Source organism: Nomia melanderi, chromosome 8, assembly GCF_051020985.1.
Source record: "Nomia melanderi isolate GNS246 chromosome 8, iyNomMela1, whole genome shotgun sequence".
NCBI classification, from domain to species: Eukaryota; Metazoa; Arthropoda; class Insecta; order Hymenoptera; family Halictidae; genus Nomia; species Nomia melanderi.
The window spans coordinates 1,154,660-1,178,501 of record NC_135006.1 but is presented as its reverse complement, the minus strand read 5'-3'; the positions used below and the strand labels follow the sequence as shown (position 1 = coordinate 1,178,501).

The 23,842-nt window shown below is 47.4% G+C and overlaps 1 protein-coding gene across 4 annotated transcripts; it reads right to left on the bottom strand.

The window, feature by feature from the left end:
- Nucleotides 1-627: 627 nt before the first annotated feature.
- Dhit (regulator of G protein signaling double hit) lies at nt 628-23,553 on the bottom strand. 4 transcript variants are annotated; one of them, XM_031975669.2, is made up of 5 exons: nt 22,932-23,553; nt 20,019-22,393; nt 13,839-14,143; nt 9,435-9,810; nt 628-8,753 (listed from the first exon to the last, which is right to left on the bottom strand). In XM_031975669.2, exons 2-5 carry the CDS (start codon nt 20,025-20,027, stop codon nt 8,514-8,516), a joined length of 930 nt encoding a protein of 309 aa, XP_031831529.1. In that variant the 5' UTR covers nt 20,028-22,393; nt 22,932-23,553; the 3' UTR covers nt 628-8,513. The 4 variants fall into 4 exon arrangements, with proteins under 4 accessions (XP_031831529.1, XP_076226368.1, XP_076226367.1 ...); XM_076370253.1 differs by having other exon boundaries at nt 13,836-14,143; nt 20,019-22,795; nt 22,932-23,552; XM_076370252.1 differs by having other exon boundaries at nt 13,836-14,143; nt 22,932-23,552.
- Between the last annotated feature and the right edge of the window lie 289 nt (nt 23,554-23,842).

Genomic DNA, 23,842 nt, shown 5'->3' with positions numbered 1-23,842 from the left:
CGTGAATTAAGGAATTCAGCCGTAATTAAATACACGTTTAACTTTATTTTCAGTGTAACTGGAGACTGAAAAAATACCTAGCCGACTGAAAGTTAAGAATAAATCGTGTCTCGTGTCGAAGAAAATTCTCCACACGCGCGATTAATTGAAATTTACGTTTAAGTAGTCGTCGACATTTTATATTGATACCAACAGAATTTTAAAACGGCGACTTGCGATTACAGTGAAAGTTAATTTATTTAGGTGATACGGTATCAAGTATCTAAATTGGAATGATAAGGTTTAAGGCATGGGGCCAACTTTCCCTCGCTCCAATTAGAACCTCTTATCAATTACCAGGACTTTTGACAGTCACGCGTGTTACGTTCAAGCAGTATCAATCTCACGATTTCGCCGAGCCAAGAAACCTCTTCGAGTCGTCGAATGTGCAGAGAACTGCGTAACTGATAAGAATCTTCGTTACCGACCGAGCTTCCAATAATCCATCTCGAATTCATTTCCGTCAAGCGAAACAATTCGGATCAAATACAAAAGGAACATTTATTCGATCTAACTTTAATCAACAATCTCAACAACGTACAAAAACAATGAATCATAGATGACAGTAAATTAATAAACAGTAGTATACAAATTTCCTTTAATCGAAAGCTCTCGTTTAGCAGCATTCACCGTTCGAAATCAATGTTCAGACGATCTCGCCTCCTCGATCGAGCGGGCTCGCTTCGTCAGACGATCCGCGTGGCGCGATCTGTCGGGGGACGCCGGAATCCGTTGAAGGGTAACACAGGAACTACCCTCGAGCAAAAAACCCTTCGTGTGCTTACCGTTCTGCACGTCCTGCTTCCCTTTCCAACGACCGCGTCCCGGGACTCTCCAAAACCGACCGCGGCTGCAAGAAATCCGCCGGGAATGCCTCGCAAAACACGCGCGTACGTGTTCGACATCCGCCATTTTTCCTAATTAACCTGCGCTCCCCGCGGAGGAGAGCGGGAAAAAATCGTCTGGCTCGTCCCAGAGGTGACACGCATTCCAACAGAGGTGCAGCCGCGAAACGACACGGCGGAAAAGGTGGAAAAAAGGGAGACGAAAGGGTGACGCGAAGCTGTCGCGCTCGAGATTTTTTCGCGAAAACACGCGTTTCTGGATAGCGGAGCCGGCAAAAAGATGTTCCATACGATGGCAGTGACCCGAGCTGGGTCGCTAAACGGGTGTAGCATCCACCGACCTTCGTCTCTAAATGGTCAGAAACCAGGCGGCGCGTTTAAGGGCATGGCGCGGACACGCCAAGTGCCGTTCGCGCCGACATTTTTCTTCTCGGTGGAATAATTAATTCGCGATCACGACGGAATCGTAATAGGAGCTGCGCAAGAATGGTGGAGTTTAGGCTGGTGCATACGAAAGTCGTGTTTCCTTTCTGCCGTAGCCGTTCCGTCTCGAAATTCCGATCGGTCACATCGATTCTGGAAGATGACTGGAACAGAACTATAATAGGCTCGCTACAGCGGTCGGACAGAAATTCTGGAGACTGCAGGTTCTTCTTTACGATACTTTTTCGTAGTTTTTTTATTGTGGTACAATTTTTTACTTCGGGGCAAAAACGAGCCAATGTTTTCGAAAGTGAACCAGAAAGCCAGTGGAAAAGGTTCCAGGTTCGAGTTTCGTTTCATCGAAGTTATAAAATATTTCGATCCTCGTACTATCGTCCTGGTTCGCCGCGGTTTCCGGTGTACATCGCGTACATACAAAAATCTTCATCGTCGAACGTATTGTGTCAATAATCATAATTATAATACAATCTTATTCCACGAGGTAGTGTAAGTACAAAGTGCGGAGGAACGGTAACAATAGTCGGATGTAAGATGCCGGGGAACGGAAACGAAGAAGAGAAACGAAAAATGAAAGGGAGGTATTTAACACGTTCAACGTACAGCGAGAAAAATGGCGAGGTACGGCGTTTGTGTTGAACCTATTGGACGCGTCTTCGGGAAGACGCTCGGCTGGTTGTTTCTTTTTTCCCGTTTTTGTTTTTTTATAAAATTCCCGGTCGACGTTTCCCTATGCACCAACCTAACGTCGCGCGGTCGTGAACCGGAAAACGCGTTGTTACCCGATGACCGATGAACACACTTCCTCGATACCGTGCGAACGAAAGAACCATGTTAGGAGATCTCTTGTCGGGTTATCAAAATTACCGTCTAAACTGTACATTTAAATAATATCGATATCGATCTTAATTACGTGACAATTAGATACCGTGCCCCGGCGCCGGGGCGGGAGCCTTAATAAGATCATCATCGAAGAATATCGTTTAGTCGCGTTCGAGATCGTCGCGTCTCGCCGAACGTAATTATCAGTACGACCTGGAACATCGAATTGGATTAAACTGCCTAGAATTCGGGGGGAGGGGGGCGTCTCCGACGTATTGGATCCCCGAAAGTGGACGTGATTCGATTTTCCGTAGCACGGCCGACAGTTTCAATACCAGTCAGAATCATTTTCTCTTTTCATCACTTTATTTACCCTCGCGTTCCATTCCGCTCTCCCTCTCTCACTCTCTCCCTTTTATTGCATATCGTACACTCCGCAGTGCCGAAGAATAAAATAAAAAAAAAGACAATAAGGAAGGAGAAACGAAAGAAAGACAATGGAGTCCGAGTTTTTTCGTCTCAGTGTTCTCCGTTCTCGTTTATCCCTTGAAATGCAACGGATGACGCGTTCGTCGACGAGAAGAAAAACGGTTCGTCACGCGCGTTGCTCTCTCGAATTGTCGTCGTTCGGAGGATGCGAAAGCGCGTGCCGGGGTCGAACGACGGCGACTTGTGAAAGGATTGTTGCTCGCCAGATAAAAGAAGCGGAGGATCAAAGATGTGGTTCAGAAAAATTGTGCGTTTATTAGTGAAGACGACGCTCGGCCGACATTTCTTCGCGTCGCGCCTCGGCCTCCTCCCCTGCGCGCCACCTTTCCCGTCCCGTTCCCGGTGGACGGGGTGCAGAAGAGGCTCTAGGTCGCGTGCCTCGAGCATCCTCGACATTCTTCCGCTTTCGAGACTCTCTACGGTTTCCCGTGTTCGATAACAAAGCAAAGGAGACAAGAATACTTGGAGTTTCCATTGAATCCTCGGCCCCTCCGCCCGCGGGACGGGGCGAACGTTTCGCAACAACGCGACTCATTGTACAACCCCGTGTCCTCTTTTCGTCGCGAAGGTCGGCCCGACCGCGGAACAATGCATCTACCCCCCCCCCCCCGCGACGTACGCGTTGAACGCGTTCACGTTTCGCGCAAAGCGAGCCCTGTCTTCGAGTTTAGCGTTTTTACCCTGATCAGTTTTACCGAGTCTCTTAATTTGTACCCTTGGGTTTAACCCTTCGCGGACGAGGAGTTTCCAAAGTATCCGAAAGTTTCGATACCAAAAGCTGAATTATACGTCGAACTCTTTGGTACCGAAGAAACAGAAATGCATACAGTATTCTCGCGATTAGTATCCGAAAATCGGGACTGCAACCGGACATTGATCGTGCAGTGGTGTTGATTTCAAGTCGAGATAAGATTCGAATCGAGCCCTCAGTTTGCCCTCCGTAGAAAAGGACGACGCGAATAATACAGATCCGAACTTCAGATCAAAGCAAACAGACGCATGATAAGATATTAACGCAATGTTGAACCTGTTTATTTTTCACTTTTACTGACTGAAATTTTTATCAATTGAATTGTGAGGATTTTCTTATTAAATCGAGACCGAATACGATACATGTCGGAACATATTTACTTATTTAATAAATTACAACGATTTATTTTCTTCTAATAAATTGTGAGTTAAAGTATGTTGTATGTGGTCTTATTTTAATTCAAAAAATCTCACAAATGCGTTAATAACAGTTTCATTTACCAAAAAACCCTTATAAGAAAGTGATATCATCGCATCAATAGCGTCTCACCTGCAGTACTAATCCTGCAGATCGGACCGAGTACTAATCGCGGGGATACTGTATATCGATCTTTGGTTATTTGAACGACTACGTTGTTTGATTGCAACTTGGTACGTCATATGACAAAGTTTGATGTCGATACAACGACATTCGTCCTCAAAGGATTAATTGTTGTAGTCGAGGGGTGGAATTTTGTGAATGGATGGCTCGAGATCGAGAAAATTCGGTTTGCGATCGCGATTCGTTCGTGGGACAGAAAAAGATCGCACGGGAGCGGAAAAATGGCGGCGCGTGGGCTTACGGCTCTTTTCGCAATGGAACATGGGACTCAAAAAATTCGAAAAGGTATTCGACGCTTTGTCTTTCTCTCTCTTCCTCACCGTTTTGCTCACTCCAACCCACTCTCTCCCGCCTTTTCTCCCTGTCTCGCGCGCAATTCGCACCCCGCGCAACCCTTAACGCCGAACATATGTAGCACATGTACGTGATTCCATATATATTTATAATATATATATTTGTTTTGCTTCATATATATATATATATATATATGTATATTTATATATTTGCATGTATAATTAGTTTAATCCTCCTTCTCCCTCGTCGTGGTAACTATCTATAATATTATCTACAGGGCAGTAGCCAAACGCTGTGCCTGACTGTGCGATTTGGTTTTTTTCATCTTCTCTCATTTTTTCCTCTTTCATTTCTCCCATCGCGCGTTGTGCGATCGGCTCGCGACGATGTGCGCTCTGTCTGCTTTCCCCTGTTTCTCGTTTCTCTTTGTTTCCTCTTGAAAATCAATCGAGTTTTCTCCAAGCGTCAGACGATCGAGTGATTTCGGGGTCAAGTATGTGGCCCCGGTTATGAGTCTCATCCCATTTTCTCATTTAAAACATTCCATGATCCCGCGACACGAAGGAAGTTGGCACAAAGGGAAATCAAAATCGTTCCTGAACATTCCTTCGACGAAGAAAGTACTCCCTCGAGCTTTTCAATCAACAAATGAAGCGAATGTTTCATTTAAACTCCAAACAAAATAGCAGCTTCAAGGAACACTTCTTCTTCATAATATTAAAAATGACGAACTTGTAATCAATTTTTTGATGAGTAACGAAAATTATTTGAACCCGTCGTTTAATAAATAGCAGATTATTATTACCGAATGATTCGTTAGTATTAACAGCAGCACTTGTCGGTTTAAGGAGCCCGATTAACATTCAACGGAAACTTAGATCCGTGCTGTCCCCTTCGGCTTGTAATCGTAGTGGAATTGCGTCAGCGAAAGAACACATGACCCCGCGGGGGGGAAGTCGACGAGTTTCACTTTCAACTCTGTAAAATTGTGCGGATATAAATGGAAACGGGACCTCGGTCACGTGTCGGACCGTGTGCGTGCCCGTTCGTGTGTGCGTGAACCTTTTGTGCGCTCGCCGCAAGGTCTGCCGTGAAATTCGGATCGTTTCCGGTTCACGGAACCGCGAGGCGAGTTCCCCACCGCGTCTCGGTGCAAATGGAAGTCAGGATAAGCCGTACGTAAAAAAAAAAGAAACGATCATGTTCAAATAATCGTCCTTCGCGGCGCGACAAGAACGAGGAATTCAAATTTCCCGCGTAAAACAAAAATCCGACCGAATCCTGTTGAACTTCCCGAGCTTCTCGAACTTTTCCACGAAATTGTGCCAATAATTCGCGAACCGTAGAAAATCGTTTAATCATCGGAGCGATCGATTTTCGCGAAAAAGTTCGGGAACGTCGCAACGCGACGCGCGGCCGACAAGATGGCGGCTGGTCGAGTCCCGGGTATAGTACGAACTTGCGGCCCGAGTGAGTGTTCCCTGCTTAGGCCATTTTTTTTTCTTTCGTCGACGCCCATCGTCTTCGAGCGATGCTGACTAGATCGTTCCATTTCGTCCCCCCTTCTTCGTCGTCGTCTTCGCCTACCCTTAATCGTCGGAGCAGTTCGATTCATAGTGTGTCTCACTGGCAGTAACTCGGTGCACGCCGTCCTAGGATTACCGGTCCCTTCGTTCAACGGAAGTTGAGCGTCGCGACGTGAGCCGGCTCCTCTTCTTTCTTTCCCTTCTTTCATTCCTTCGTCAACTGTACATCATTCTCTCACGATACATATCGTGGACGAGGGGTACGAAACAAAATTCTTAAAACTACCCTTTCAAGACAGCGACAGAAACGAATGTTTCGAAATATTCAGTCCCAAATGCTATTCTCTATCCGCAGTTTTCTGGGTTTAGCTCAGATTCGACGCGAAATGCTCTTGGGACGTAACATTTCCATTCGAAATTAAGTTAATCCACTTTAAATTCGATTGTGTCATTTACACACCGTCTGCATACATCAACAGATCAGAAAATACTTATCGAGCGGTTCGTTAATAAATAGATCTGTCTTGAAAGGAGCCGAAGCACTCGAACCCTGGAGATTCATCGCAAAATCAGTCCACCAACCACACACGACGCAAGAGATGGACTATCGAATTTCCTCGGCGTTCAACGCTGGAAGCGGCGAGCGCTAAAAATGACTAGCTTCATCGAAATGACGAGAGTGCGTTCGTTGGGACGTCGATTGCGATACGCACGAATAAATAAACTTATCCGATAATTCCCCGCGAAATCACCTTTATAATCTTAACAATTGTACAACATGTAATCACAAACGGGCCTTGCCGACCTGCCCGGTGCTTTCAGCGTTGGCCGTCGATCGATCTGTCAGGGCTAGGATCCGCCATAGTTCTCGATTCGGTCTCGGACGATCCGTCGGCGAGACTCGGCCGCACGGGAAACCTCGCGCGCGAAACTCCACCTGCCGCATTCTAAGAAAAGTCACCCCCTCTTTCTCATGGTCCCGTTGCAAGTAAATCGCGATTGTGACGAAACGAGGGTACTTCCGCGATCGGTTCAGACACCCGAAGAATCCCCGCAGCCGCTCGCCACGGTATCACAAATAAGACCAGGCGGAATAAGACATTTTTCCCCGTGAAAGCAGTGTGGCTCCCGCCGGAAATGATCGGGAAAGGAGTCCCTTCGTGTGCAGGAGTTTCGCACGCAAGGCGGTTGCGCGCCGCACGATTTCTCGACGCTCCGCCGATCCCCGTTCGATAAACGATCGATTCGATCGACGAGATTCATTCGCACTTGGTGAATATTGCTTCTGCGTCGGCTGTTGCCTCGATCGGGTGAGCCGCCATTTTGGAGACGCGGGGACTTTAACTCTCAATTCGTTTTCTCGATCGTAACGAAGGTAGAATGGTCGAGCCTTGAAAGCTAGAGTGACCTAAGTCCAACAATGTTCTTTTAAATAACGAAAATGTAAATTTGTAATAATTTTCTAAACAACTTTATACATATTCATTCGGCGATAGATCAAATAAGTTAGCAACCTTCGGTTGCCAAACCTCGATAAGATGTTTCCCGATTCTACGATCATCACGTCAGAATAATTCCATTATCGGAGCAGTCTGCTTTTCAATGTTTCCATTATACAACAGGAAGTACAACAATTTAACTACAAAGAATTTCTCTCGTTTCCACGATCGAGAGCTGAGTCTCCCGTGGCTCGATCGCTTGGATCCCGCGAAGACCTTCTTCGACGATGAAAACCGGAGGTGTTTATCGTTAAAAAAGAGCGAGAAAGAGATGAGAGAAACGGCGGGGTCAGAAGACCAGTGAGAAAAACGGAGGGAAAGGTCGCTCGAGCGGGAGAGAGCGGACGCGCGACGCGTTCCGTGCCGAGGAGAAGGAGAGAGACGATCGATCGCGACGATCAGTCGCGAAGACACTCGAACGATGAACTTTAGGAACTTCCGCGACGGATGAACGTCATCCCCCGACCGACCCGTGTGCGCGTCCCGGTCTTCTTTCAATCTCGTGTGTAAACCGTGTCGCGTAGGAACGGGCGAGCGTGTGTATATCAAAGAATAATCCTGGAAAGAAGAGCCAGCGACGATCCGCGCGACCGTGTCGCGCTGTACTCGCGTTTCGTGCCTCTCTTCCTCTACGTACACACCCCGTTCGAGTCATATCTCAAATCCGGCCTGTGTCTGCGCGTGCAATATCCCCATCGATTCTTTTTCTTCCCTTTATTTTTCGCGTTTTCTCCTCTGCGCTTTTCTTCTTCGTTTTCCCTTTTCTTTCTTTCTTCCGAAATAATTCAGTCGATCGTCAACATTCGTGCTTCACGTTCGCTGGCGCGGCGAGCGTGCTCACGTGGCCCCGATGTGGCGTCGCGTGGAAGAGCGAGTCGCTTCAAGCTTCTTCTTCTTCTTCTTTTGTCTCTTCGTCGTTTTCTTCATTTTCTTCCCTCGAGATCCCTAAGGACGCCTGTCCAATCCTCGCGGATTTCGACAGAAGGATTTCGATTTCGAATCGACGACGGTCCGAGACGGGGATCGACGATGTCCTCAATCCCGGGCCTGAGTTTGCCTCTGATCGCCGATCGGCTGATCGGCCGGCGTATCGCAGCGATCCACGATCGTGTGTTTTGTCTTCCATTTCCTCTTGATCGGTGGAGAATGCTTCAGAGACGGAGGGTGTTGATCCGCTGCCACCCCAATCGCGTCCGCGAGACCCCGATTACGTCGCGCCCTTCTTTCCCTTCGATTTCACGGTTTTGTGCTCCTCGTTGGTCGCGCTCGGCGGCCCGTTGTTGTCCAGTCTGGCCACCCGCCGGTAGATGTCGCTGTTTACAAAACGAGGATATGAGTCCCGCTGCATCAGCGTGTAGATCTGCAGCTGCGCCTCGTCGAAGGTGTGTGGAGTCGGCTGCTCCATGTTGTTGTTCACAATCTCGCGCACCCGCGCGTCCAGGCTCACCTGAAGACGGTTCAGTATTTACTATGAGTAACCTTCGATTGATCCTCGTGGATCTTGATAAAATTTCAATTGAATTTGAATTTGTATTTCCTATGGTAAACGCGGTTGTAATTATTGAAAGCATAGTCGAAAAAATGAATATCGGACGCAAGGAATTAGCGTGTTATTGATTTCATATCTCAATTAAACTTCTAATGGCAGAACCCTAGGAAAATGAAGAATTCACATTAAAGACTCAAACTGACAATTAAAAAAAGCAACTCGACGTTAAACCTTCTAGCTTCTCAGCAATAGCCAATAAAAGTGAAGAATCAAAAACCTCAGACCAAAAGAAAAGAAACTGAAGGAGTACATTAGAACTATCAGAGAAAAGATTCAAACGAAGTCAAATATAAATAAAGATAAAAAACTCGGCGAACCAAAACAGATGAATTCAATGAAAAACTGTAGGGAAACGGTCAAAGAAGATAAGGAAACGAGAAGAACAATTAAATCAGTCCACGAGTAAGGTTAAAATCAAAGGGGCTTTGTAGATGAAAAAAAAAGTATCAGGGAAGAGACAAAGAATCGAGGTGAAGCATCAGTGAAGTGTCAGAACGAAAAGGACCAGGTTTTACCGGTTAGAGGATTGAGGAGAACAGTGAAAGGGTTCGCTAAAAGATCCCCGGGGACTTGACTCACTTCCTTCGACGAGTCCTCGGATATGTACTCCTTGTAGATGAACTGCGCTTCCGTCTTGATCCTCTCTGGGTTGTTCTCCCGCTTGAAGTCCTCGCACGCCGTCCAGAACGCGATATTCTCCTCGCTAAACTCGCTCCTGAGGAACTCCCTGAATAGCTTCCGGCCTGCCGCGCTCCTCATCAGTTTCTCGAAAGAGGTGCCCCATGTCCTGATCTCCTCCAGGTTGCATTCCATGCCGTCATCGAGGCCGTTCCCCGCACCTGCGTGCTCGACGCCGCCACTACCGTGCTCGCCGCCGATGCCAGCGTTCCCTTTCTTCTTCCCTTGGTCGCCAGCGCCCTCTGCGCCCGCCGAGTTACCCCCGATTGCCGCCAAACTGCACACAAAATCGCACCTTCAAACCCTCCGCGCTCTGTCGCGCGATAAAACGCAGCGATCGGGAAGCAAATTGAATCGCAAAGCGTAAAGCTCGCCGTGAACATCGGATTTTGTACTTTTTACGCCCGCGTTCGTGAGACTTTGAACCATTCTCTTTGTTATCGCGGCTTTTATACACTTTCTTTGTAATTTAATGCAGTTGACGATGATGGTTTTAACAATGACGTTCCATAGGGAACGTCTATACCTTTAACAAATCAGCGAAGAAGGAAACAAAGAGAATAATGCACAATCTCGGAGAACTCACAAAAAATTGAACATTACGTTCAACACTGGATTCAGCTTTAAAAACCGACTCCTTCAGAATCACTGATACCATTCACAGAAAGAGACTCGTTCGAAGACAAAATGATCCACGTAGAATGTCTAGCAGGAACACGTCGGTTCCTGGAGATTTTCTTTTATCCGCCGCAATTGTATCAAAAACCACCGGCGGCACCGTAACACAGAAACACAGTCGGAAGCGATAACGCGACCGAATAGGGGCGCGGAGAAAAGTGAAGAGATGGGAAAAGGGAGGAAAAAACTGGCGGACGAAAAGGCGTTCTGGTTTGACGCGCGGTTGAGGGCGGGCCCGTAACAATGGCGACGATAAACCGGCGCTGGTTCCTCGAAAAATCGAAAAATAAGCGCCCGGGTTTCCTTCGCGTTCCCAGTGGCTCGGCTCCATTATCCCGGAAACTTCCTCGTTTCGTTTCTGCAAACAGTCGACCGGGAAGATAGCGTAACGGCGGCGGGGTTGGAGGAGGTGCGCGGATAAATAAGCAGATAGTGACGGCCGGAAAACCTTCGTTCCTCCCCGGCCGGGCCAGATTTCCGGCCGAGGGTGGACACGTGTTACGCATCCGGGGGGTTTTCCGCAGCGAACGGCCGCGAACGATCCCTGGGACGGTTATCGCCGGGAAATCTTCGTCGGCAAGAAGATTGGCCTCCCCGGATATGAAATTGCTCCCACATAAACGTCTTCGAGCGACGGGGACGCTGTCGGATCGCGGAATCGCGGGGAAACACCCTGACGGGAACCCGTTCTGTTTTATAGATTCGTCCGAATTGATTTTCTGCTTTCTTTGGCTTTTGTATTGGACTTTTGGGATGACGAATGTGTATTCGGTATTTAGGGTTTGAGAAATTTGGGAACGGTTTTAGGGATGAAGTACTTTGAGTTGAATGTTGTTCAGTTTGTTGAATATTGTTGGACTGGTGAGGTGTTCGGGGTTTAATTTAATTGTTTAGTTAATTGTATCGTGGTTTTTAATATGTATAAGATTCTTTCCAATAATTATATTTGTGATGTTGATTGAAATTTTGTCTTGTAGATTGATACGAAGGAAAGGAAACAGTATATAATTGCAGACAAAAGAAATATAGTACATCCATTGCGATTTATCTTCAATGTGTACTATTTAATTAATAAACACATCGGGAACACATTTCATTCACTCGAATATAATGTAGTGCTTCAAACGTGGGAGTACGGAATGCGAAAATGAATAATAATTTATTTCGGAAACGGCTGTGTATAATTGTTCAACAACAATAGCGGATGAAGCGGATAAATTCAGCTCTCTCATTTGCAGAGAACTCTTACCGATCCTCCCTATGCCTGAAAAATTATATAAGAGATCATTCAGAATCTGGAGCCCGGGGTATTAACAACCCTCCCGGATAATTCAGAGCTGGAGATCAAATTAAAAGCTCCTTTTGAATCATTATCCCAATGAGGGAAGAAAGGATGTCGGCGTAATAGAGATAAAGCTTGGACAAATTGGGAATTCTCGATGAATATTGAAAATAATATGAAATCTCCATTACATTGCATTAAAAGAATTTGCTTCATTAAATTCCGCGAATACTGACTCTTCAATTATACGCTATAATTAAGTCAGCGGCATATGAACTAAAAAATTTCAATACAGACGAAACTTGATTTGATTTAATGATTTACCATCATAACAGATGAAAGAAAGTGCACACCAAAAACACCCCAATACAAAACAATTCATCACTAGAACTAAAATAACATCTCAATCAATTTTACTAATTATTTCATTTCACACGTTTCATCTGTAAAGCTACAAGGTATCCATTCCAGTTGCAATTCACGTTATCTAAACATTCGTGTGCAAAACACACCGAAAATTTCCGGGTCGCAAACAACGTTCGAACAATATCCAACCCCCATGAGCGAGGCAGATTCGCATGGAAATGTTGGAGGTTCTTTTCATTCGCTATCGCGACGGTGGAAAAGAGGGAAACGTTGACTGTAGATAGGCGACCGAGAAAATTCTGAATTCTTTGCCGGCGATAACGTGTGATAGCCATTTCTCGTTGCAGCCCCCGTCCCGAAAATCCCGTCGGGGTCGCAGCGATTACCGTACAAAACGAGCGTCAACGTTTAGTCCGGCCCCGGTTGGCCTGCTTACCATTTATTCCTATGCGCGGCATGAAACAGAGAAAGAGTGTACACGTAGGTACGTCTGCTCGACGGTAAATAGGTCGTAGCTCCGTTTAAAGACAATGGACTGACATCGTTCCGCGGACGATTATATTACGAAACGCGGCGATAATGGCTTGTCACGCGGCAGGATATACGCGGAGTTTATCGCCGGACGGTTTCGAGGATCGATCGCCGGATGTTCCCACTTTTTCGCCCGACTCGCGGACCGACGGTTTCCATTTTATTTTTTCCTCCACCCGCCGCCGTTCGGATGATTGTCTTCGAACAGCTCACGTTAACGCTGAACGTGTCCTCGCGGCGGATTCGGCGGAAGGAACGGGATTAATAGCGTGGAGATCAACGTTTCTGTGGGGGTTGGGTCGTTTAACGATCGCATTGACACGAAATTTGGGGATAGTCGGTTGAGAATTGTTTTCGCATAGCCAGTTTTGCGATGGGAATTGTTAACAACAGATTGGGGTGGAGGTTACTGCTTGTTTCTTGGTTAGAGATAATTAAGTGGAAGATGTGGGAAGTCTGTTATTTGTTGAACAGTGGAAGATTATATAAGAAATAATTGCTGGATTCTACGAACGTTTGAAGTTATAGAAAGACTAACAACTGTACTTTATCGACGTTATATTATTCAAATTAAGTAATATCACCTTTCTCTCGATATAAGGACGCCCGAATTTCGTCGAATGCGGCGAGATAAGTCACATCCTTGCTATCCGTCGAAACGACCAGTTGCTAACTTCGACCAGATCATCGTAAAAATCTTTTACAATCGTTTTTACGGAGTAATATTCACGTTGTCAGCACGATATCATGCTACCCGGAAAATATTGCGCGTCAACACTTCAGTTTATTAAACCGCGAACATGAGAATAGAAAATAATGGAGTCGTAAACTGCTACGAAAATTAAGTGAGAGCCGATAAAAAGAAACAGCCAATCAGTACTAACATCTCATTTATCCTTTCTCTCATAGAAATATGAGCAAACGGAACGTTTCTTCGAAAATCGCAACCAGCATCTCATCTATCAAAAATCCTACTAACAGTCTTTCCAATAACACTATACTTCAACTAATAATTTCAAAATAAATTACATCATATTGCTTCACTTGAAAATTGCTATTACTTTCAAGTAACATTGATTAACACTTTGACTGCTACGGCGGTCACCGATGACCGGAGCTTTCAAATTACAAGAAAATAATTATGACTTGAAAGATAATTGATTTCGAATACAAATTTTCTGTAACGTAAATAACTAGATAATAGGGTAATATAAGAATTTTCATATCGAAGAATTAATCATTTTTGCTTTGTATCTTTGCTGTAGAAAGGAGAAGTGACGCATAAAACGCTGATGCTTTTCGTGGCAGTCAACGTGTTAAGCAATCTAAATCAATCGATTTTTAAACGACTACCGACCAGTTCGCCAAGTCTTTAACAACTGATCTTCCGAACGAACTCCAAGAATCCAAAACGAAATAATAGTAATAGACAAGAACGGTAATACCACAAGCAACTGCAGCACCAGCACAGACAACATTTGTCCTTCTTCGAGCGGCCCATGATCCCCGAACCCTGGCGTTGCTGTTGCTGCGGCTGCTGCTGGGACGAGGGCGTTTGTTGCTGTTGCAACTGTTGTTGCTGTTGTTGCTGCTGCTGCGACGACTGTTGCGGATTGTTGTGCTGCGTCGAGGAGTCGGACGCCTGACCTTGGCTCTGGGCGCGGAGCCGACAACCACCGGCGACACCGTCGCCACCCCCGGTCCCGTGACTAACGCCGATCCCCATTGCAGTTGCACCGATTCCGCTCGACATCTGCAAACGACATCGCGTCCGGTAAAACAGCCGCTTCCAACCAATCTTCGCGCTGGCCCTACGCACTCTTACATTTTATCCCATACATATTTCTGTCTTAATTTACATTTACATTTGCTCTTTTATTTCCCTAGCTCGTTGTGAAATAAGTCAGCTTCCTTTTCACTTTTATACATTCTCTTACTTTAACCCTTGGATATATTTCCATTTATTATTTCTACAAATGGAAACATAAAATATTTTTATTTCAGAGTTGTTGCGTCCTTCTTTCGGCTTGTGTGAAATAATTTTTGTTCTATTCTAGTTTTGTTGATAACGTAGATATTTCTAGTTGTCGTAGATATTTTTTCTCCGAAACTTCGCTTTTGTTCTACATTTTTGGAGAATTATCGGTCCTGAAATGCTTAATGTGTGAGATAATCCTGTCCCTTCCCCGTGCTCCGAAAATAAGTAGCGCGACGGGCCACCGCGGACACTCGACCTTAACCTTCGCGACCCGGTTTCCGCGGGGAATACGAGCCTAGCCCTCCGGAGGGCTTCTATCGGGGTCGTCGGAGAGGGTTACGACGAAATCACCGATACGAGTATAGCCGACACTGTTCCGAGCCGTCCGCATACTTTATAGGAGAGGCCGACAGAGGATTCAGGGAAATTTTAAGAAAGATTACATTCTTATAAGAATTCTTTAAAAATAATTTACATGTCTGAAGATATTTACATTACATCCCTTTAGGAAGGTAATAGCGTCATTTTTGTATGAAACGTTTGCGAGTGATCGTGATTTATATTTGTTTGATCAAAGACGTTTATGCCGCAATAAACAAAGTTTATATTTTGCAGAGAGCGTGCTTCAGGAAACACGTGGTGTTTTTATAAGAAATATTTGTTAAAGGTTATGATTTTACATTTGTTGGGTTAGCGAGACTCGTGTTACTATAATTAAACTTTATATATTCTATTGGAATACATTCCTTTGCAAATGAAACAAATGTGATGGAAATAAAACTTATGCAATGAAAATAATGATAAATTTAATCTACCACGATAACCAGAGAAAAGATAATTAATCGTATTTATTTATTCGAAGAGATAAACGAGTGAACGAGTTATTGCTCATTAGTTAAAGACTTCTATTACGTGTTATAAAAAATTGCTCGTACAACGGATGAACGACGAAAATTCGTTCGAATTCATCAAATTCAAACATCGACTTCAATTTTTAATTGTTACAGAAAGTCGAGCGGAGCGCGCGGAGTACTTTTTAAGCGAGCAGAATGTGTACCAGAAATTTTCTCGGGGCACGGAAGTTGAAAACACGAGAGAAAATTGAGGAGGTTCGAACGGGAAACTTTCGCAGCGTAAACCATCCGAGCTTTGCCAGCCAAAGCAACGGAACTTTACGTGCACTAAAGCTTCATTAAAAAACTAGGGGAAGTTTGATGGTTAACGGTACCACCCGCGCGCACGCTCGGTAATTCGAAATCAGTCCTTACGACTTATCAGTTCTCATTAGCAGTTCGGAACTTTTCCTGCCAGGGAATTCTAACTCGACAAAAGTGATCGTGTAGTATAAAATTAATGAACGAACGAACAGTATACTTAGAAATATATTCGGAATACGTCCTTCTATTTAAAAAATCTGAATCTCGTGTCTCATCCAGCGATTCAACAGAAAATCAACCTTTAATAATAAAAAGACACCATTATGCGGAAACGTGAAAATGTTAATTTCTATTTGATACACTAGCTGTAGTTTAAAATATATTTTATATTTCATTAAAGTATCAATTTAACGTTGCTTCCGCAACATTTAATTAACATTCTGTTAGCGAATGAAGCGAGTATTATTACAAAAATTATAAACAGTTAAGGGTTAATAATACTTTGCCCATTCGAAACTGTAAATAATATTAATTCATGCATTCGCGATCCAAGTAATTTTCCTAATGCAAACGGTCCGCTGTGAAATCCCGACCATTCTCTCAGAGAAAAAAAGAACCGGTCGCTGAAAGGGAATATCCGTGGACGGCGGAAAAAAAATCGCTGACAAAAGAATTGGGGCGCGATCCGATCTAGCGTGCACCGGCAACTGGACGGGCCCACGGCTTATTTGGCCACTCGAAAAAACATCAGAGCCGATCCGCACGCGGAATCACGATAAAGTCGTTAAGCTTTAATTGAAACAAGCTGACCGTATGGTAATTGACACATAAGCTCTCAAAAGGCGGCCAATTAGTTTAGACAGCATTGTCGTACGCTCAGCTGCATCTATCGATCCGCGCCCCGGTGTTTTCGATGCTAACGCGGAAACAACGACACCTGAATGCAAAAGACTCGCTGAAGAGATTTACTGTCCGCTGCGACATGCTCGTAGGGCGGAAGACAAAATGGCGCCCGACGCCGTTCTTTTTATATACCATTATTTTAACGTCGCCGCCTTCGTGCTCAATATTTAAATCCCTCCGGGATAAATTTAGACGTATCGACTGGACGCGGATTTCGTAAACGTGTAAATATTCATTGTCGGACTTGATTGGAGGTTCTTAAAGCGAACGATTGAAGTGTTGACTTCAGATCCTTCCGTAGAGCCTTAATATTAGATCGAAAATTTTTCGAAGCTCAAAAAATCTTGCAACTATAAATTAATTATTCAATTGTTTTGAATATTCGAAAAAAATCTTCAGCAAGAACGTTTTAGTAAACTACTTTGTATACACTACAAAGAAGTTAATCAATCATTTATTACATTCATTGGATAATCAAACGGTTGAAAGAAGAAATTGATTTATCTGGAATAATTTGAGGTTCGCTTGAAAAATTAGATCATCGGATCGAGCATTCCTGATAAAAGTTTTCCAAGAAAAAAGGAAAATATTATGATGCTCGTGTTTGTTGTGTAATTGCCGGATGATCGCGATCCAGCAAAGGAACCTCGTGGATCGAGGCTCCAGTAAGCAAAGCCTCCGCGCATGCACAGCCTCTCTCGATCCTCTCTCTCTTTCTTTCTCCGGCTCGCTCTCTTGGGGGCCGCTTTATTTTTACGCCACGGTGTACATCGATGATCTGCTCAGGCTTCGCACGATAACGACCACACTCGAGAGTCGCTAATACGGGCTGTGGGCAGCGATTGATAAACAGCAGACTTTCGTAGGGATGCCGCGGGGCGCACGTGTGTGTGCGTCAAGATGGAAAATCGGTGGATATTCTTCGACGAAACGGCCCGATTTAGCGTCATTAATGAAAATTACAATTGCCAGGGTCCACGAAACACGAAGATACCGGTAAAAAAAACGCACAAAAACAGAATTCCAATTTCATTCGTTGAAATAATACCTCGAAAACATTTCTTAGCACCAAGTGGCTAATTAAACCAAATAATTAAACGTGATGAAACGTAGCTTGTCCTCGAAATGTGGATTATAAATAGAAACAACTGTTCCTGAATGACGAGTGATCTTAAAACCGGCCACTTGAAAATTTGGAGCATCTAAGATTCAAACTCTTCATGTCTTAGCAATTCTAATAGCATTTTCAAGGATACAAGATTTAATTGGACGACTAAAAGATCGAAGTAAGGAGAACTCACGGTATGGTGTCGAAGGTGTGTCAAACGCTAGAGAACGAAGAATTCCTAATGGAAAAGAAACACCGGGGATTATTAAAGGAAATATTATTTGAAATTGGATGTTTACAGAAGCGAGGCCCGGAGCGGCTGCTCGAATTTCTCGTGCGCCGGGGTATTTTCGAAAATACTCCACGGCGGAGTGATTTCGGATCACCGTGTACCTTCCAGCTACGTATCCTATTAAAAAGGCGGGCAGAGATCCCGGGCGTAAAAATACAATAGAGCGTCGACGCGGAGGCAACGAAAGGAAATACCGGATGGAAAGCGTTTTCCGCCGGGTGTGTGTGTGTGCATTCCGCGCGCCGGGAGGCGCGCAATATCGAAATAACGAAGGGAAACGCGTCCCCGATTCGAAAAATATTACGTCCCGTCGACGTTCGTCACGGGACCGCGTTCGACGGAATAATATTTACGCCGGAACGATACGGGAAGCGTAACAGATACAAGATGGACGAGGGATCTCTAGGTACTGAATCACCTCGCAACCGTTGGACCTGCGCCAAAAAGTGCATTCGCACAATGTTTACATTCTGCCGGGGCGGAATATAAAAATATTTTCCACTCAGAAATATCCGCGCGAGAAAAATCGGACAAAAACGGAGAATAGAGCGAGAGAGGAATGGGGAAGAGGTGAAAGGAACGCGATTGTCGCGAGGAGCGAGAGCGCGTGTCGCAGTGGCGCCCGGCTATTTTTATTTCGCCGGGCCATCAAACTATTATTGTATTGAACGCGGGCACGTTCGGAATCGCGCCACTTGTTCTAATTATGCAACGCTCCTTCCGGACACTTGTTGATGCCCGGCCTCCGTTGCCGAACCAGCTCGAACATTCCTCGAAACCGTGGCAAACGGCGGCGGCTCGTTATCGACGCCAATGCGTCGGTGGATCGACCCCATCGGCGGCGTTGCTCAATTGGTGAGCACGTGTACCGCATGAGGAATGCGGCTCCCTAAATTCGTTCCGACTCGCCTGTAGCCGCGTATCCCGCCCGATTTTTGTTTAGGCTCGGCCGTCGTTAACGCTCGAATCACTTCGAGCGGATTGTCTCGCGGATGGAATTCTTTCGCGCTTTTCCTCGTCGATGCGGGGATCGCTGGGAAGTTGGAATTGAAGATTCTGTTTCGCTATGCTGAGTAACGATTTGTAACGTCGGATTTGTGAGACTGAAAATTGAGATGGAGAGGCAACTCTGTGAGATGATCAAACAGTTATTGATGGTCGGTGTTGAACAGTGGTATACTAAATTTATCGTTTCTTGCATCTTATTTGATTCGGGTTTAGATGCGCTTACGTCGATAATAAATAAAGATGTTTGGAACTTGAAGTTACAATATCACGGAATGGAGAATACTTGATTCTTATAATCACAGAAATCTCTCGTTAATGGTTTGATAATCCGTTTCCGGCGGAGTAATGAATGGGAGCGGTTTTTGGAACTCGTGATGTATAATACATTAAAAACGAGTAACTTCTCTCGTCTAGAATATTAAGAAGAATTATTTATTCATTATGATCACAAACTTTTCTCGTATTTCGCGAGGAAAGTTCAAACACGAATTCCACTTTACTAAATTAAACATGATTAAAATATATACTTTCTATATCTCGGCACTTCGGTGTATTCATTCTTTAGTCGAAACACTTCTACCACAAACAAATCAACAATACCCATATTCATTGAACCAACTTTCAACCCTTCACAAGCCTCGACAATCACATAAAAGGAACCAAAACTTCTAGTCAATCACCCTCACAATTCTCAAAAAACTAACAAAACACATACAATCATTCTTCAGATCGATCGGTCAGATTCAATGCGAAGCCTTTAGGGTTAAGAGCCAATCGAAACGCACTCCAATCCCCACCACCCAACGTTCGATCACTGTGACTAGATCGCGCGAGAGGGCTATCGTAGTATCGGCGCGTGTCAGTCGCGATTCGCCCGTGTCGAATATGAATCCGCTTGGATCAACAGGCTCGGATGCGCGTCCAGCATCATCCTTTTCACTGTTCGAGACAACCAAAGTTGAACGTCCCAGCTGTTCAATCTCCGGAATCTATGAAACCAAAGAATCAACACCGAAAGCACTTTTCGTGAAATCAAATTCTCGATGAAAATCCCTGTATAGTTGATCGAAACGGGAGCAAGGGGTTGCATCGCACCCATCGTTCATGTCCCGTGTGCCGCGGCCATCGGCGTCCCCCGCTTGACTAGATATACCCCCCAATCGATAATCGCATCGGTCTCACCTCTATCATGTTCCATGCGCCCGAAAGCGAGTCCAGCTCGCTTCCCGCGTTTCTGAAGTTCCTCGGCTAAAGGACGCGCCGTTCCACGGGTTCGGGGCGGCCAGTTCGGTGTGTCGGGTCACGGCACACCAGCACCACCGCTCGGTCTCGCCTCCACCCTCGCGGTGCGCGCGGGGATCGCGGGTTATCACCTTTATCCCGGTCCGCCGGCGGGACTAAGGCCTCTGCGGGCCTCGCCCGATCCCTGCATGTTCTCGCCCGGCGTTGGCGTTGTCCAAGGAGCCCCGAGGCGAGACGCGCGATCCCTTCCCGGGCCTGGCCACCTCGTATCGCTGCCCTCTTCCTTTCGGCGCACTCACACGGACGGACACATATACACGCGGGCCGAGCAGCACGGCGCGCACCGGTGTGTGCGAGGGCTCGCTGCCGCACGCTCGCGCGAGGGCCGCCTCTCGGGGGATGAATCCTCCGCACTAGGGTAGCGCCGCGGCGCTGGAGGACGGCGACGCGTACCAGCTCGAATCGGCGCGGCTAGGTCCAGCCCGACGGTCCTGCTCGCGCATTATACACCGCCGGCCATTTCCCGCCTCCTCTGGCGGCTCCTTCCTCCCGGGAGACACTCTTCTTCGACCGATTTTCAGCGAAACCACCGTCGGCACACCTGGTCTCGGCACTGTCTTCGTTCGTTCCCCGAAGCGAGGGATGCCTTGGCGTCGCGGCTCGACAGCGTCGCTATCGAGGGACGAGCGCGAAGACCAGGACGAAGACGGAGACGAGGAGGAGGACGACGAAGCGACGCGACGCGACGTGACCCAACCCCATCCACCTATAGAGAGGGCCTAGCGGCGGGTCCTAGCCGCGCGCAGATCGCACACACAACCACCAACGAAAGCGGCGAGGAAAGAGGGAAAGGCGGATGCGCGACGGTCGATCACCACCACGGCCGAAAGGGAAAGACCAGCGGCGGCTGCTCTCTCTCCTCTTCTCTCTTTCTCACTCTCTCTCCCTCTTTCTCTCTCTCTCTCTCTCTCTTTCTCTCTCTCTCCCTCTCTCTCTCCTTCTCTCTCTCCCACCCTTTCTCACTCTCTCTCTCTCTCTCTCTCTCTCTTGCTCTCTGTCAATGGCGTCTCCCCTATGGGTGGGCACCGTTCGCGCCGCACTCACCACGACACACGGTGCCACGATCACGACGACGACGACGAAGACCACGATCCTCTATCATCGCGGACACCAATAACGTTTCGTCTGGCCGAGCCGCGTCCATCGACCGATCGTTCCGGGGGCCACCGAACTTCCGTCCGAAACGGACCAGGAGCGTGAGTAGGAGAATGTGTGCTCAGAGAGGTGTCAACGGAGGAGGTCTCGGAGATAGGAGGCTAGAAAGATAAGAGAGAAAAGAGATGGAGAGAGCGAGAGAGTGAGAGAGAGAGAGAGAGAGAGAGAGCAAGAGAGAGCAAGAGAGAGCAAGAGAGAGAGAGAGAGAGAGAGAGAGAGAGAGAGAGCAAGAGAGAGAGAGTGAGAGAGAGAGAGAGAGAGTGAGTGAGTGAGAGAGACGGAGACAGTGGATTGATCGTCCTGCGTTGGCCCACTCGTCACGGGGATGACGGTACACGACGGTTCTCACTCTGTCGATCGGGTTCCGATCACGATCAACGCGCGGCGTGTGCCGAACCACGGACGTTCCACCCGGATTGATCGGCGAGAGAGAGAGACTATATCCCGGCGGTGTTCCCGTTTCTTTCAGCTGTTTTCCGGTTGAAAACCGAGCGACGACGATGCGCGTACCGCGGCGGTCTCTCGTCGTCGCACCGCTTCCTCTGGCCGAGCTGTTGCTCGCGTGGGTGGCCGAACACGGCGCTGTTCTCGCTACGTCGTCCGCTACGTTGACGGTGTATAAATAGGTTTCGTGGCTGTTTGAGGCAGGGCGCTGGCGCGGCCGGCTAGAGCGCCGCTACCGCCGCCTCTGGGCTGCTGCTGCTGGTGCTGGTGCTGCTGGTGCTGGTGCTGCTGTTGCCGCGACCGCCGCCGCCGCTTCTGCTGGCCGCCGCGTCGCCGCCGTTCTTTCCCTCCGACGACTACCGGCTCCGTCCGTTCGACGGCTCCCGTGTACGCGGAACGCTGTGAAGAGGGCGACGCGGGGGTTCTAAAAGGGCGGCGGGCTAGGAACAGCGGAAACGAGGGGAGAAGAGACAAAAGAGGGAAGTGGGCGAGGGGAGCGGCGCGAATCGGACGGAAGGAAACGGGGAAACATCGCGGTCATCGGTGCGACAATAATATTTTTTCTAAGCACCGCTCCTTGTGTTCTCTTTATTTTTATCAAGCTTCCTCCGGCCGATCCCGGGATTCGATTCCGTCGTACGGTTCCGCTTCGTGTTCTGAGAAAGACAGGGAGAGATCGCTGAAGAGGGAAATACAGAGAGAAAGAGAGAGACAGGGAGGGAGAGAGATCGAGCGAAAAGGGCGAGGGAGACAGAGCGAAGCGTGAACGAGTCGGTGCGCCGGGTTATTGATTGGCAGAAGTCGGGACCATAGGAAGAGACGAGCCTACCGCGCGTTGTCAACGCCGGACGCCGAGGCTACTAGCCAGTCGCCGTAATTCACGGTACATACACACCACCGTGGTCGTCGATCCACGGGGGATTGGTCGCGACGATCGAGGATCGATCTATCCTGACCAGCGGGTCTCACGAGACCTGCAACAAGCGACACCGGCCCCTCCTCGCCCCTCTGCTACGCTCATCCCGTCGACTAACCGGTGAACTTCAAGTGGCCGGGATCTAATCGCGGTACCAAGTAGTTCAATGAATTTCAAGCTAATCGATTCCGATTCTACGATCGAATTTCATTTCGCGTTCTCGATGGGGGGGGGGGGGGGGGTGGAAAGGGTGTAGGCCGAAAACGTTGAGACCGTACCTCAGGACTCTTACGCACTGGACACTTCCGAACACTGACACACTTCTAGCTTCTGTCTCTCCCTTGTCCTTTCTTTCCCTTCCCTCGATTTTTTCCCTCTGTCTCTCTCCCCAATCTTTTCTTTTCTTATCCCTGCCTCGTTCGCCAGTCGTGAAAAGTGTTTCGTCTCGTACCCCGGCGTTATTGCCCTCTTCCACCACCCCGTCGACCTTCCTCGCGGCGGGTCGACACGACACGCTGCCTACGCCCTCGTTCTCACCCCCGGGCTAGGTGTGTCTGTGTTCGTACCATCGGATACCGAGCAAGCTCCGGCCGCGTTCACGTAGACGCGCGATCGCGTATACACAGACAGCCGCGCGCACCCACACACCGTCCCCAGGTGAAGAGTTCGCTGCCAATATGGCGGATTCACGCGGTCACGCGACGATACGCGTTCGCCCAGCACTGTGTGCGTTGCCTCCGTCGACGGTCCCAGCGACGCTGACGCGAAGCGCCGCACCGCGTCGCGAACCTACCGTCGCTCGTTGAAACGACGCCTCGTAACACCGACGCCGACGCGGTCGGGATTCCTGGTGGAACGAGGAGCAGGGAGCAAGCGGTTCACGCTACGAGGATTCCCTTCGGCGTGCGAACGACCCGCTGATGGACGACCGACTCGTCTGTGTCGTCGAACGATCGACGATCCGCGTGCGAGACGCGAATCGCGGGACGATTTTGATTTGGTGCGCGCTGCGTTTAGAGTATACGATACATTCATTCGATGACATGATTGTTTGCATGAAATGAAGGGTGCAGAAATGACGATGAAATCGCGCACGTGAAGAACTAATTGTATACATTTTTTAGTACAATCTGAGGACATTGAAAAATGGAGTTAATCGCTTTGATTTTTGAAAGATTCTTTTAGGAGG